Genomic DNA, 15,000 nt, shown 5'->3' with positions numbered 1-15,000 from the left:
GTGTGTGTGTGTGTGTGTGTGTGTGTGTGTGTGTGTGTGTGTGTGTGTGTGAGACTCACGTGTAATGTAATAAGCAGCATGTCGAGCGCCGTGGGCTCCTCGGCCGAGGACAGGCTCTTGCGCTGCAGCTGCAGTTTGCAGAGCGGGGTCCAGCGCATGCCCTCCACACCGCCCGCCGCACCCATGTCCCGCAGAAGCACCAGCAGGGCGTTCCCGTGCTTGTCCTTGATTGGCTCGTAATAGACTTGGCCCAGGTCATGGGTGCCCAGCAGGTTCTGCAAAACCACAAAAGAACCCACCCACCCCAAAGTGAAAACTCAGACAAATCACCTTGCTACACGGAACTCCTGTATTGCCCATACATGAGCTGTGATTATTTCATAGTAACATGCCATCAACGCCACTGAAATGCTTTCTGGGGGCCAGAGGAGGGCTTATGTACATGTAAGTGGTCATGTCAAAGGTCTGCTGGAGACTGGTCTGTTGTTCATGACTCTGTGCAGAGGTGTGTGGGCGGTGAGGTGGTCACCTGGAGCTGGGCGACGGCCTGCAGCATCTTGAGGCGAGTCTGCAGCGTGCAGGAGCAGGAGGACTGGGCCGAGACGACGCACTGCTGCAGCCAGGAGATCTCCTCCCACAAATACGACACCTAGCATACAGTACACACACTTAGCATTAATACACAGTACTGAGATCTCCTCCCACAAATACCACACCTAGCATACAGTACACACACTTAGCATTAATACACAGTACTGAGATCTCCTCCCACAAATACCACACCTAGCATACAGTACACACACTTAGCATTAATACACAGTACTGAGATCTCCTCCCACAAATACCACACCTAGCATACAGTACACACACTTAGCATTAATACGACACCTAGCATACAATACATACACTTAGCATTAATACACAGTACTGAGATCTCCTCCCACAAATACCACACCTAGCATACAGTACACACACTTAGCATTAATACACAGTACTGAGATCTCCTCCCACAAATACCACACCTAGCATACAGTACACACACTTAGCATTAATACACAGTACTGAGATCTCCTCCCACAAATACGACACCTAGCATACAGTACACACACTTAGCATTTACAGACAGTACTGAGCAGACATGGCATTCTGTCTGTACGACTGGCTGTCTGTTTAGTCACAATGTCAACCCGAGGGAGCAATTTCATAAAGTAAGTTCAAACCATCTCAGGGTGGGGGGGTACCCCCCAGAGTCCCCTAAAAGCGCTAACCACAGCTAGGGCTGCCCCTTGTAGCCATGGTAACCTGAGCAGTCAAACTAACCGCAGGCATTCCTGGCAAAATTGCAGTAACCACAAAGTCCACAGGAGCCATTAAAATCTACAAAATGCGTTTTGCACAAACAAAATGACCAATCATTTCAAAATGACCAATTTGAATGCTATTTAACAAATACACTCTCACTTACTCTCACTCAGACAAACACAGTGTGACAGACATATAAACAAGACACACACACACACACAAACACACACACGCACGCACACACACACACACACACACCCACCCACCCACACACACACACATATAGACAAACCTTGGTGAACCAGAGGAAGTCTTGAGTTAAGGAGCTATAGGAGTCGTCCACCTCCACTATGGGGATCTGATCCTCTGGCGTCACAAGCACATTATCATCCCTATAGAGGATGCATGTCAGGTACAGCCCCCTACAGAGACAGTGGGAGAGGGAGGGTGGCATTAACAAGGGGAAATGATAAACAATAAAGGAAAATGCTTTTGATAATATTAGAAGTGCCTTGAATCATTTTAGCAGTAAACATAAATATGAAAAATAGCCAATAGTTACAATTGCGACACACAATTGATGAACAATAATAATCACTTGTGTGTGTGCCTGCTTGTGTCTTTGTGTATGTGTGTGTCTGTGTGTGTATATTTATGCTTGTGTGTTTGTATATTTCTCAGTGTACCTTTTGAGGCTCTTGATGAACTTGCTATTGGGCTGAAAGAGGTGACGCAGGCTTTTGGACACCGAGTGCTTCCGGATGTGAGGCGCCGATTTACACTGGTCTGGGAACAGCAAAGGCCAACACAGTCAACTCTCGCAGAGAGAAGGGGACAAGCAGTATCCATCACAAACAACTCTTCAAGACTGAATCAGCAAAGCGGCTGCAAATGACTCTGTAAAGAACACTTGATGAGTGGGTAGAAAACGGAGCGTTTACTAGAATCAGTGTTCAGACTCTACTTTTCTCTCCAAATCTGAATCTGAGTCAGAAAGAAACGGGGCCAGAGAAGGCAGGAGAGAACCTCTAGAATACTGTATGTGAATAGGATCAAATCACTGATACACCCCTGCACACACACACCTCTCTACTTCTTCTATACCAATTCCCTACTGACAGGGAGGTTGTGTTTATTTTTAGTTTGTGTGTGTGTGTGTGTGTGTGTGTGTCAGATAATACTCCTTGCAGCTCATTAAAACCCCTAGGCCATGATTTCCCTGCCTATACAGCTCAGTGCTAAAACAGACAGACACACGCACACATATGCACACACACACACACACACACACACACACACACACACACACACACACAGGTATGGTGTCTATGGGGGTGCCTGGGTGACTGAGGGCCCCTTTCACTTTTTCATTAATAGTGTTTACAGAAGGGGGGAGGGCTCTCCCATGAGAGAGAGAGAGAGAGAGAGAGAGAGAGGGAGAGTGTGTGTATATGTCTGTCTGTGTGTATGGGGGTGGGAAGCTGCTCCAGTCAGCGTTAATTTATACTCCTCAAACTAAAACTACTTCTCTTACACACACACACACACACACACACACACACACACACACACACACACACACACACACACACACACACAGCATTAATTTATATGACTAACTGAAACCAAGGCTCCTTTTCTACAAAAATAACAAACATGACCTCTGTAGGCAAGCTGTGCAGACAGACAAACAAAGTCACATACACACACCCACTAATACACACTCACACACCCACTAATACACACTCACACACACACAGACACACCAACAGTGCTAACCAATACACACTCTGACCAATACTGTGCATGTGGTCTAAAACAGTTCATTTGTCATGTCTTTGCTGCAATTCGTGTGTTTGTGTTTGTGTGTGTGTGTGTGTGTGTGTGTGTTAATGTCTTTCCAAAAAGAATCAGTAAGGAGAAAAAACTGAATCTACACAAAAAACACAGAATACTTTCTTTTAAGATCAAATATTTATCATTAGTCATTACCAAGACATTGCTGGGCATTATACCTTAAAGTCTATTTTGCACCCATTTCTGTCCCTGGTTGAAAGCATTGGATAAATAATGCATATGTTGCAAGTGTAGCTAAAACTAGAGATTCACTGTATTTCGCTGTTATGACTTGAACTGTAGTCCAGACAACACCCACACACACACAAACAATTTAATATACATTACACACACAAGTGAATATACATTAAAGCATGTAGCGAGTGTGTGTGTGTGTGTGAGCATATGTGTGTTTGTCTTTACCATGGAACACACACTGGCGATGTGAGTCCTTGATCTGCACGTAGAGCTGCTCCAGCGCCTCCTTCTGCCCTTTCAGACGCGGCGCACGTCCGTCAATATCTCTCCAGCCTACACACACACACACACACACACACACACACACACACATGCACACACACACACACATGCACACACACACACACGCACGCACACACACACACACACACACACACACACACAGACACACACACACACACACACACACACACACACACACACACACACACACACACACACACACAATACAAAATAATCGATCACAATGCATCCCACACAGAAGCACACTGAGACGTAAACAGACAGCAGTGTGAGTGCTGCTGATATACAGCATGTTGGCGTGTGTCTCTTTTCCACCCCCCCCCCCCAACCCCTCAGCCTGCACCTAGAGTAAACACGCGGGCGGCTAGCTTAGCCAGCACACGCTCACATTCACGCGTGTGTCAGGAGCCCAATGCAGCGCAGCGCGCCGGCCCCTAGCAGGCGATCTCCAGGCAGCGCCGCTGGACTGGACTGGACTGGACTGACATCATCCAGCTGATGGCATCTATATTCCCAAGGCCGGGGCCAAGCGGGCCGCTGCTATTTTGGAGCGAGTAGGGGAGGGAGTGTGTCAGACCTCACATGTCTCCTCATTAAAGCACACTCACTCACTTTTAATTGGCCTGCCTCAGAATCGAGAGAGAAAGAGAGAGAGTGAGAAAGTAGAGGAGAGAGAGAGAGAGAGAACGCAGAAAAAGAGAGAGGGCGGCAGGGAAGCTGTATGAGAACTGAGTGTCATTCTTTCAGACATATTCCCACACACACTCCCACACACACTACACACACACACACACTCAAATACACCCAGAACACACACACACACACAAACACACTCAAACACATTAACACACACACACACACACACACACAGCCCAATGAGAGCCCTCAGTGTTTACCGTCAGAGAGAAACACGCCACACGTCTGGCCCCACCCTACTCTCAGGGATAAACAGGGTGCAGACACACACACAGATACACACACACACACACAAGTAAATAGCACAGGATGATGTGCTGGTGATAAGACACAGGAGCGTCTTGGTTCGGTGTGTTCCCACGAGGAGAGGGGGGCACACACTCCCCTTCAACCAGAGCAAAACACTCCACTGAGGTAGATGTGTGTGTGTGTGTGTGTGTGTGTGTGTGTGTGTGTGTGTAAAAGTGTGTGTTTGTGTGACCGGGAGTCTCTGGTTATGTGCTAGTGTGTTTGTGCTGTGTGTAAGTGGGTGAGTGGTTGAGTAAGTGGAGGGCTGTGAGTGTGTGTGTGTGTGTGCGTGTGTGTCTGTGTGTTCATAAGAGCTTCACTGTCTGCTTCTTTACGGCCTTCTCACAGACATGCAAATATTTCCAGTTGGAGCAGAAATGGAAAGCACAAACACACACATCCAAATTAGCAAGAACACACACATACACACATTTAGACACAGAGACATACACATCCAGTTTAATATGCTGAAAACACACACAACAAAATTACTATGCAAGACAGGGGAAGCCCGTTGTCACAAACAAGCATAAACATGAAGTGCACACACACACACACATACACAAACTTTCCCAGTCTCGCGTATATTTACCATATGGTGTGCAAACATCTATACACTTACAGTCAGACTACAATGAACCGCAACTTTATAATACAGCTCTGACATCACAAAACTAATCTAAATTCTAAATTCCTGCATGTGTGTGTGTGTGTGTGTGTGTGCATGTGTTTGGGGAAGAGAGAGAATGAGAGAGAGCAACTTACTTGAGGGGGTTGCACATGCTGGTACAGATGTCTGCGCAGGACCCCAGCCCTTCATGTTGTATGCAGATACCTGCACATAGTAATAGGTATCCTGCAGGACACACACACACACACACACACACACACACACACACACAGGTTAAATGTTGCTTTGAATGTTTGCATTAACACTTTAATTTCCTGCCCACTAGGTTCCCATGGCACATTCAAACCCACATCTGAGAGAACAGGAATGACACATTCTGCATCACAGCTATAAAGCAAGCCACTGCTCCCCCCTCACATACTCTCACACACACACACAGACACACACACACACACACCGAAACTTTATTGAGGATCAGCTTACGCTGGCGAGCATAAATGTCATATTCTCACCCATAAACACACAGCTTTTCACCTCAATGACATCCACTGCTGTGTCAAATGTCCACTTCAGTTCGCAGTTCAGCATACACAGGAAGAATTTGAGGCCATAGATGTGTCCATATGTACACACAGACACAATCCTATATGCAGTGCATGCATTAACCATCTCTCTTTTGCTCCACCTGACCTGACTTTGCATTGCTCCCCTTGATGAGCTTGGAAACATGATTATGTTTTATGTTTATAGTATTTGACAGACACTTTTGTCCAAAACAACTTACAGTATATAAACACTACATTATTTGTTAAAAATAATACTATCAAGTTGAAAAAAAATAAAACGAACAAAAAAAATGACTCAATTCATATGAACAAAAACCCTACAAACCGTAACTCTGAGAATTAAAGTGCCAGGTGAACATACAAGTCTTTAACATTTCTTGGAAGTCCCAAAACTATCACAAGAATATTAGGTAACTTATTCTACCATCAAGGAATCACTGAGGAGAAGAGACGTAGAACTGGATCATAGAATGCAAGTATTAAGGTGCAGATCCGGTAAATGTCCTATAGGCCAGAGTGAGGCTGCTCTAAAGCCAGTACAGAGTAACTAACAGAAGAATAACATATGTCTACTGGCTGATTAAAGATCAGACGTGCTGCTGCATTCTGAATCATCTGTAGCATCTACAAGCAGGTAGGCTTTGCTTTGCAATAGTCCAGTTTGGGAAGAACCATGGTCTGCACAATAAATTGTGTGGCATATCGTGTTAGATAAGGTCTGATCTTCCTAATATTGTATAAGATAAACCAACATGACTATAACTGAGGCTACATGCTTAGAGAAATTGTATGTCATTTATTGTGTTACGTGCTGTTTTAGCTGGGTTCAGTGAAGATGAACCAAGCTGCTTCTTGATCTGTTGGGGAATAGCAATTTTTTATCTGGGAAGACCAATATCTCTGTTTTGGAGACATTAAGATAAGGGTCTATCCCGCAGAAATCATCATCAGGTGGAACAGACAGGTGAAGTTGAGTATCATCTGTAAAGCAGTGATAGGCAAATCCGTGGGAGCAAATGATCTCACTCAATGAAGTGGTGTAAATAGAGCAAAGAAGGGGCCCTAGCACTGATCCCTGAGGCACACCAGTGGTGAGGCAATGGAACTTTGATATGCTCAATAAATTACATTTGAGGTAGGATGGAAACCAATTAGGAGCTTTCCCAGAAATGCCAAGCTCCAAACTCTAGAGAGGAATGTCAAAGGCTGTGGATATGTCAAGTGAAATTAAAACTGATGACTGAGAAGAGGCCTTAGCTGTTCTCAATGTTTCAGTCACAGACAAAAGAGCAGTTTCGGTAGAATGACTGCTCTAGAAACCACTACTACTTAGGTATAGTATGTTGTTCTGATATAGGAAATCAGAAACTTGTTGACTTGCTTGTGTCCAGCTTGAACACCATTTTCTCAATAATCTTTGACAAGAAGACAGGTCCATAGTTCTTCCCATCAGCTGAATAGAGTGTACTTTTCTTGAGCAAAGGTGTAACCCTTGCTTGTTCGAAAATAAAAGTAACTTGTCCAGAACTGAGTGATGAATTAGTCTCATGTGTAACCCCCGGTAGTAAGTGTGATGGACTGCGGTAGAGTGGATGGGATGGGATCCAGAGGGCAAGTTGTTAGACAACTTTGGTGATTAAGTAAAGAATCTTCTTCCTCATTAAAGGTTGTATCAGTGAAGGCGGGGTAACGTCATTTCTGTTGATGTTCAAACAAAACAGAGAGCTAGCTTGCTACTCCCTCCCCTGCAATTGAAACTCTCCTAAACGCGCATCTCGTCGGCAGTGTTGGGCAAGTTACTTCAAAAGCGTGATGCATTATTTATTACTTGTTACTGTCATCTCAAAGTAATTTGTTACATTACAATATTACTGTCTTTGAATTGTAAGGCATTACACTACGTTTACATTACTTTCACCAAAATAACAGCAAATATGGATTTGGTGTTCTCAATAGATCTTCATGTGTTCAATGCAGCTCATTACACGGCAGGAGGTGATGTGATATGGCATAATGACTGAGCTAGGCTTAAGGCTAACAAAAGAACAATATAATGGTTGCAGTTATGGCTCATGGGACAATGTAGGCCCCAAAGGTCACTCACAACTTAATATAGTAAAATATAGCCATAGTGAAATTGTATGGTGACTTTAAAGGGTTCTCATCATTGCTGGTTGCCTTTCCTTCCACTTACAGTGTAGACTTAATGCAAATAGTTTGAGAATAATGGCTACGATCTTTGTCTGTAAAAGCAGCATTTCTCAATTTTGGATTAAAAAGCAACTTATTTCAGTAACAGTTACTGAGAATTGTACCGAGTAAAATATTACTGAAATTGTGTTGGTAATGCCTTACATTACTGCATTACAGCAAAAAGCAATGCATTACTGTAATTACATTACTTTTTTAATGCATTACTGCTCGTTGGTTATTGGTTGGAACACTTTATTTGGTTTTTGAGTGGTTGGCAACACTTGTTGGTAGCAATTGTTTTTGTGTACAGATCGCGGAGCTTAGGCTGCCCACAGAGACGTGTTTTTTTGTCGGCCTGCTTATGGGGCAGGCAGCTAGAGGATCGTTAGGAAAGATTAGATGAATGTGATGATTTATGTTTGGGCCTTTTTTGGGCCTGAAATCGCTAATACAATCTTTAAGAGGAGAGAAAAAGTCCAACGATGCTACCCTATTTACACAAGGCAATGTCTTTTTAAAGGCTCACTGAACTGGACTATAATCTTAGCAACTTTTTTAGTGAACGCTGCTATGCTCTGAATGTCTGTGAGATCGCTAATTTGTAACTCTGTTGCAATGTGATAGTTCATTTAAACTTCACCACGAGTTTGGTGAAATGATATACAAGTGTAATATGGCCAAAAAAACTGGAACTACTTCATTAGTGTGTAAATGTTTGAAGGTTAATTGGCGTTCTAAAGAGCGCATCGCAATAGGAAATTCGATAACACTTTACTTGACGGGTGAGTTCATAACACATTCATAGCAGCTGTCATAAACTGCACATAAAGCATTCATGACTGTTTCATGAGACATGACTCAACAACATTCATACCAAACCTTTCATGAATGTGGAAGACAGATCGACGACAACTTGTCAAAATAAAAGTCCAACAATCGCAAGGCAGCATTGCCGTTTTTGTTCCTTTCCCTATTTGCGTAACCTGGAAACAATTAATTTAATCACTCCAGCCTTTGTAAATATTTCATGAATATCTTATGAAGTCTACATCAAATGTCACTTTACTATACAAGTTGTGAAGTATTCATAATCACAGAGTTTAACACTGGGAGGTAAACTAGCCTACATTCAGCTGACCCGTATTTGTGTAACCTGGAGCTGTTGGACATTCACAGTAGCAAAAAATGAGAAATCATCTGCAAAGGTTACATCATAAAACAAATACATTTTTATGAAACAAAAATTATTTGCTTGACCATGTTCTGACTTTTTGGCACTGGAGTAGCCTGTTGACTCAGATGTGATGTGATCAGGTAAGAGATTTGGAACAAAAACGGCAATGCTGCTTTGCGATGGACTTTGGGGCAGCCGTGGCCCACTGGTTAGCACTCTGGACTTGTAACCGGAGGGTTGCCGGTTCGAGCCCCGACCAGTTGGCCACGGCTGAAGTGCCCTTGAGCAAGGCACCTAACCCCTCACTGCTCCCCGAGCGCCGTTGTTGTTTCAGGCAGCTCACTGCGCCGGGATTAGTGTGTGCTTTACCGTGCTGTGTTTCACTAATTCACGGATTGGGTTAAATGCAGAGACCAAATTTCCCTCACGGGATCAAAAGAGTATATATACTTACTTATACTTATACTTGTTGGACTTTTATTTTGACAAGTTGTTGTCATTCTGTCTTCCACATTCATGAAAGGTTTGGTATGAATGTTGAGTCATGTCTCATGAAACAGTCATGAATGCTTTATGTGCAGTTTATGACAGCTGCTATGAATGTGTTATGAACTCACCCGTCAAGAAAAGTGTTACCGGAAATTCAACCAAGCAGTAGTATAATAAAGATTATCCCTGGAGAGAAGAAATGCTATTTTGTGATTGGTTTCCTTTGTGTGCTATAAAGGCACGACTATTGCCTACATACATAAGTGGCAGCCAGGTGATAAGCGGGATTTCGGCCTTATAGATAATGAGATTATTAAAATGATATAATAGAATTACTGTAATTTACGTTAATCAGAAACCAATCTGATATTGAGATTATGCTGAATGGAGGTCTAAATACAGAGAGTGGGTTGTTTATGTGAGATATTTAAGATTCAGGTGGACACAGATGTGACAGTAGCTGTGCTGACAGTCTGGGGTTAACCACTGTCAGCTCTCTTACTTACGGGTCAGGCATCAGGCAACTGCCACAAGTGTGAGACTGTGTGTGTGTGTGTGTGTGTGTGTGTGTGTGTGTGTGTGTGTGTGTGTGTGTGTGTGTGTGTGTGTGTGTGTGTGTGTATGTCTGTGTGTGTGTGTGTGTGTGTGTGTGTGTGTGTGTGTGTGTGTGTATGTCTGTGTGTGTGTGTGTGTGTGTGTGTGTGTGTGTGTGTGTATGTCTGTGTGTGTGTGTGTATGTCTGTGTGTGTGTGTGTGTGTGTGTGTGTGTGTATGTCTGTGTGTGTGTGTGTGTGTGTGTGTGTGTGTGTGTATGTCTGTGTGTGTGTGTGTGTGTATGTCTGTGTGTGTGTGTGTACTCACTGCTGTCAGGCTGCCGATGTCACACTGAAGATGAGTGGTGTCTTCTACCACTACTTCACCCAGGACAGGATTGAAGGAGGGAGACAAACTCCATTCCACTGACAGACAGAGAGAGATGCACAGACATAAGAGATCAATATACAATTGAAGAGTTCAGATGCAAAAGTTTCTAAACGACACCTCCATCAAAAATGAGATAACGATGGTGAGTAAATGCTCTCCACACATAGTGTACGTTAATCAAATCATTTAGCTTCAAAACCCGCTAAATACCATTCTCTTCCTGGTCTGAAATATCGATTTGCAGGCAAAAACCTATAGGAGCCTGTCCTGATAAAAATGCTCATTTATAAGAAAAGTGGTCAGATGGATTTAGAGGGTTTTGCATCTGAACTCTTCATTCATAAACTGACAATAGCATTACAAAATACCTTTTAATCCCAGTGAATGATATGAATGGTCATTCTGACATTGTTATAATGTTATTACACACTCATAAACAAATAATCATGTAATAAGCTATTAACAAATGCTTTATAAGCTCAAAACCATTACCCGAATCTAGTAGGTAAGTAAAGAGACATTGAATATCTGTTTAGGTGTATATGACCATGGAAGAGTTGCTAGTGTTCAATCAGTTGGCCTGTAATATTCAACCCATAGCACCAGAGTGTTTCCTCTGGCTCAAACATCAGACTAGGCCCTTATAGCACAGACTACGAGCACAGACGAATTTCCACAGTAGTGGACAATAAAGACTTCTATTCTATTCTAGCCTAAGCCTGTGGAAGTGTTCTAAAACTCCAAAACTGCCACTACAAAATATCAATCACGTTAGTCAGTTAGAAAGGTTAGCGTAGCATGGACTACAAAGCTCTCATCACACAGGCTATGTTAAGCTATACACTGATTGGCTAGGTTATGAATGTAATGCCACACAGTTACCAGACTAATAATTCCAACAATGCCTTTACTTGTACAGCTTTTAATTAACACTGACATTAGATGTTTGCAACAGTATGATGTCATCTACACATAAAACTACAAGATTGTGTGGTTTTAAAGTCTTGTTTTAAAACCACAGTCTTTCCTCAATGAAAGAACCAGCCTTTTAAAGAAGCACCACAGTTGTTTTTTTTGCATCCTACCTCCTACAAAAAAATGAGTACCAGTATGTGTATGTACTTGTGCTTGTAAAATTAGTAACAGTATGTATGTGTGTGTGTGTGTGTGTGTGTGTGTGTGTGTGTGTGTGTGTGTGTGTGTGTGTGTGTGTGTGTGTGTGCGTGTGTGTGTGTGCTTGTCTGTATGTTTGTGTGTGTGTGTGTGTGTGTGTGTCTGAGTGTATGTGTGTGTGTGTGTGTGTGTGTGTGTGTGTGTGTGTGTGTGTGTGTGTGTGTGTGTGTGTGTGTGTGTGTGTGCGTGCGTGCGTGTGTGTGTGTGTATGACTGACCTTTGTACTTGGTGACGGTAGCTGAGTTGACACAGAGTGGCTCCTGGAAGTGTACCCTGAGGCTGCTGCTGCCACTCACAGACAAACACACACCAGTGGGAGCATCAGGAGGACCTGCAGAACACACACACACACACACGCACACACACACATATTTACACATTGCGTGTGTGTTTGTGTGTGTGTGTGTGTATTTGGTTTGTATGTGTATTTGGTTATGATTTTTATCTAAAGTTAAGAGTGTTAGGTAACGCTTTTGAATAACATGTGCTTATTAGGTATTAACAGTGCATAATAAGCAGTTAACAATTAATTACTAACAGTTAGTTAACTGTTGTTATCCTTTAATAACATTAACTAACTGTTAACATGCAGCTTGTAAGTGATAATAAGCAGCCTTTTAAGTTACTTACAAGCATATTTGTTAACAGTTGTAAGTGTTAACAAGCAGCTTGTTAATGCTTGTTAATGGTGTATAAGACAAAGAGGTGGATAACTAATACGCTTATAAGACCTTTCTTACCTATTTGTAGTAAATTTTGCAGCCCCCCAATCTAAAGCGAGGACCATGTAGCCTAAAGTTCCACAAGCCCAACCTTCTATCTCTCTATCTAGCTTGGTTTAGCTGTGAGAAATACACCTTCAAAATTGTTGCAGTGAGCAGGAATCGAACCCCGGTCTCCTGCGTCAAAGAGTGCATCGCTACTTGTTGAGCTACACTACTGTTCCTAATTGGCTAATGGAAAATATTCCGATGTTCTATATCATACTAGCTATGCTTTTTACAAATATGTTTCTGATGGAAAAGTGGTGTTTAATTTCCATAATCTTTGTTCAGTGAACGCATAAAACAGTTTGTCAGTTTGTCAGCAGTCTAAAGATGTGCCAGCTTTGTATATAGTTTGGTTACCTAGCAACCGAGGCTTAAAGACGATAAGTGGGTGCGTTCAAAGCTCTGGTTTAAAGTTGCAAACATAGGCGAACGTTCGTGATCGATTTGAAACATGTTTCAGTTTGCCTTGAACAGAGGCGAACATTCGTGGTCTGTTTCTGCATTAATTAAACACCACTTTTCCATCAGAAACATATTTGTAAAAAGCATAGCTAGTGTGATATAGCACTTCGGAATATAGAATCAAAATAAACAATTTCATCAGCAGTACAAGAAAAGTAGTGTAGCTCAATAGGTAGCGATGCACTCTCTGATGCAGGAGACCGGGGTTCAATTCCTGCTCACTGCAACAATTTTGAAGGTGTATTTCTCACAGCTAAACCAAGCTAGATAGAGAGATAGAAGGTTGGGCTTGTGGAACTTTAGGCTACATGGTCCTCGCTTTAGATTGGGGGGCTGCAAAATTTACTACAAATAGGTAAGAAAGGTCTTATAAGCGTATTAGTTATCCACCTATTTGTCTTATACACCATTAACAAGCATTAACAAGCTGCTTGTTAACACTTACAACTGTTAACAAATATGATTGTAAGTAACTTAAAAGGCTGCTTATTATCACTTACAAGCTGCATGTTAACAGTTAGTTAATGTTATTAAAGGATAACAACAGTTAACTAACTGTTAGTAATGAATTGTTAACTGCTTATTATGCACTGTTAATACCTAATAAGCACATGTTATTCAAAAGCGTTACCGAGTGTTAATATGAGCAGCACTGTGCATTGTGTGTGTTACTATAAAGATGTGTTTGAGGCTTTGTGGGGGTGTGCATGTATACATGCACGTGTGAACTGTAAAACTCACTGGAATGCTGGAATCCTGTCTCCATCCGTCGGTAGAGGCGAAGTCGCCACTCCCATGATTTTAGCTCCTCCCTCTCGCCTTGTGCCTCTCCCGTTACTCTGGAAACCAGCTCGGCAACGCGTTGCTCCGCCTCTCGGACCAAGGTGGCAAGGTGCATGGCTCGGCCCTCCAAACTTACAACTACAGAAACCATCAGATGATTGCCAAAATAAACACCATGATGGTCAAAGAAACCATCAGATGATTGCCAAATATCCATCCATGATGGTCAAATGTAATTACACAGTATAGCAGTGTAATGGTGAAATGCTGATAGATTTTTCAGTTGAGGGTCCTGGCATGGGGAATCCTGTTTTCGCTGTTTCACTGGGATACTAAAGGAGACTATTTACACATATTCAAATGTAGAATGTCCGTGTGTACATTTAAACAACAGCTTAATAGCACCTCTGTTGGTCTGGAGTAAATTAACACCCCATGAACTGTTAGCGCTATAGCGCTTCAATCATCAGAGGTGGTTCTCAGAGGCTTCAAATACTGGGTTATAAGTAACTCTAAGACATGCACTGAAAAAATCACTCTTCGTGTATGCATTCTCTACTCAGCAGGGAGGCTCATTGTACATATAGCATAGGTTCTCCTTACAGTTGAGAAATCGTCGATGCAGGACTTTGTTATGAATCAGCAAATATCAGGAATCACACATGCATTCATCCATCCAGCATCCATTAAAAAGCCCATTCACACATCATCCATTCTCCCATTTAATAAATCATCCATCCATCCATCGACTCTTTTGTTTCGCTAATCAGTTCCAGTGGGGTATTCGAAGACTTCCATCATTTTTAGAGCCTCTCCAAGCAATATGCTCACAACAAAGCCACCAGACACACTTGATGTTTTGATAAAAATGATTGAGATTTGGCAAAGACTCACCCCCCACTCCCAACACACACCCCACCCACATTCTGGCAAAGTCTGAGCTGGCCTGACTTTAGAGTGTTTGATGTTGGGGCAGCGGAATCTACAGCTTCCTCAGCAGATGTGTGAAACCATGCCTGCGAGTGTGTGTGTGTGTGTGTGTGTGTGTGTGTTTGTGTTTGCGTGTGTGTATAAGAGCGTATATGCTCTTGAGCTTTCATCTTTGGTGTAAATTTTGCTCAGATGGATTTTGATTAGGTCTTATAAATGTCAAGGAGCGTCTGCGTTTGAAGCGTCTGTGTGTGAATATGCATGTGTGCGCGCATGTGTGTG

The 15,000-nt window shown here is 42.6% G+C and overlaps 1 protein-coding gene across 1 annotated transcript in view; it reads right to left on the bottom strand.

The window, feature by feature from the left end:
* Positions 1-15,000, bottom strand: part of ankfn1b (ankyrin repeat and fibronectin type III domain containing 1b) — a gene marked incomplete at its 3' end in the record, with an annotated part of 107,117 nt that overhangs the window by 6,280 nt on the left and 85,837 nt on the right. The window contains exons 7-15 of the mRNA XM_076298824.1: positions 13,747-13,926; positions 11,991-12,104; positions 10,538-10,635; positions 5,389-5,479; positions 3,562-3,669; positions 1,989-2,088; positions 1,595-1,724; positions 530-649; positions 60-275 (exon numbers count right to left, since the gene is read on the bottom strand). Of these exons, the coding sequence (XP_076154939.1) occupies positions 60-275; positions 530-649; positions 1,595-1,724; positions 1,989-2,088; positions 3,562-3,669; positions 5,389-5,479; positions 10,538-10,635; positions 11,991-12,104; positions 13,747-13,926 (1,157 nt within the window). The remainder of the gene's footprint in view (positions 1-59; positions 276-529; positions 650-1,594; positions 1,725-1,988; positions 2,089-3,561; positions 3,670-5,388; positions 5,480-10,537; positions 10,636-11,990; positions 12,105-13,746; positions 13,927-15,000) is intronic.

This window comes from Alosa pseudoharengus, unplaced genomic scaffold, assembly GCF_046254945.1.
Source record: "Alosa pseudoharengus isolate Yale_2024_CS ecotype anadromous, Long Island Sound unplaced genomic scaffold, YU_APseudo_1.1 YU_APseudo_1.1_scf_21, whole genome shotgun sequence".
Taxonomy (NCBI): domain Eukaryota; kingdom Metazoa; phylum Chordata; class Actinopteri; order Clupeiformes; family Clupeidae; genus Alosa; species Alosa pseudoharengus.
Note: the sequence above shows the minus strand (reverse complement) of the source record. Positions and strands in the feature narration are given on the sequence as shown.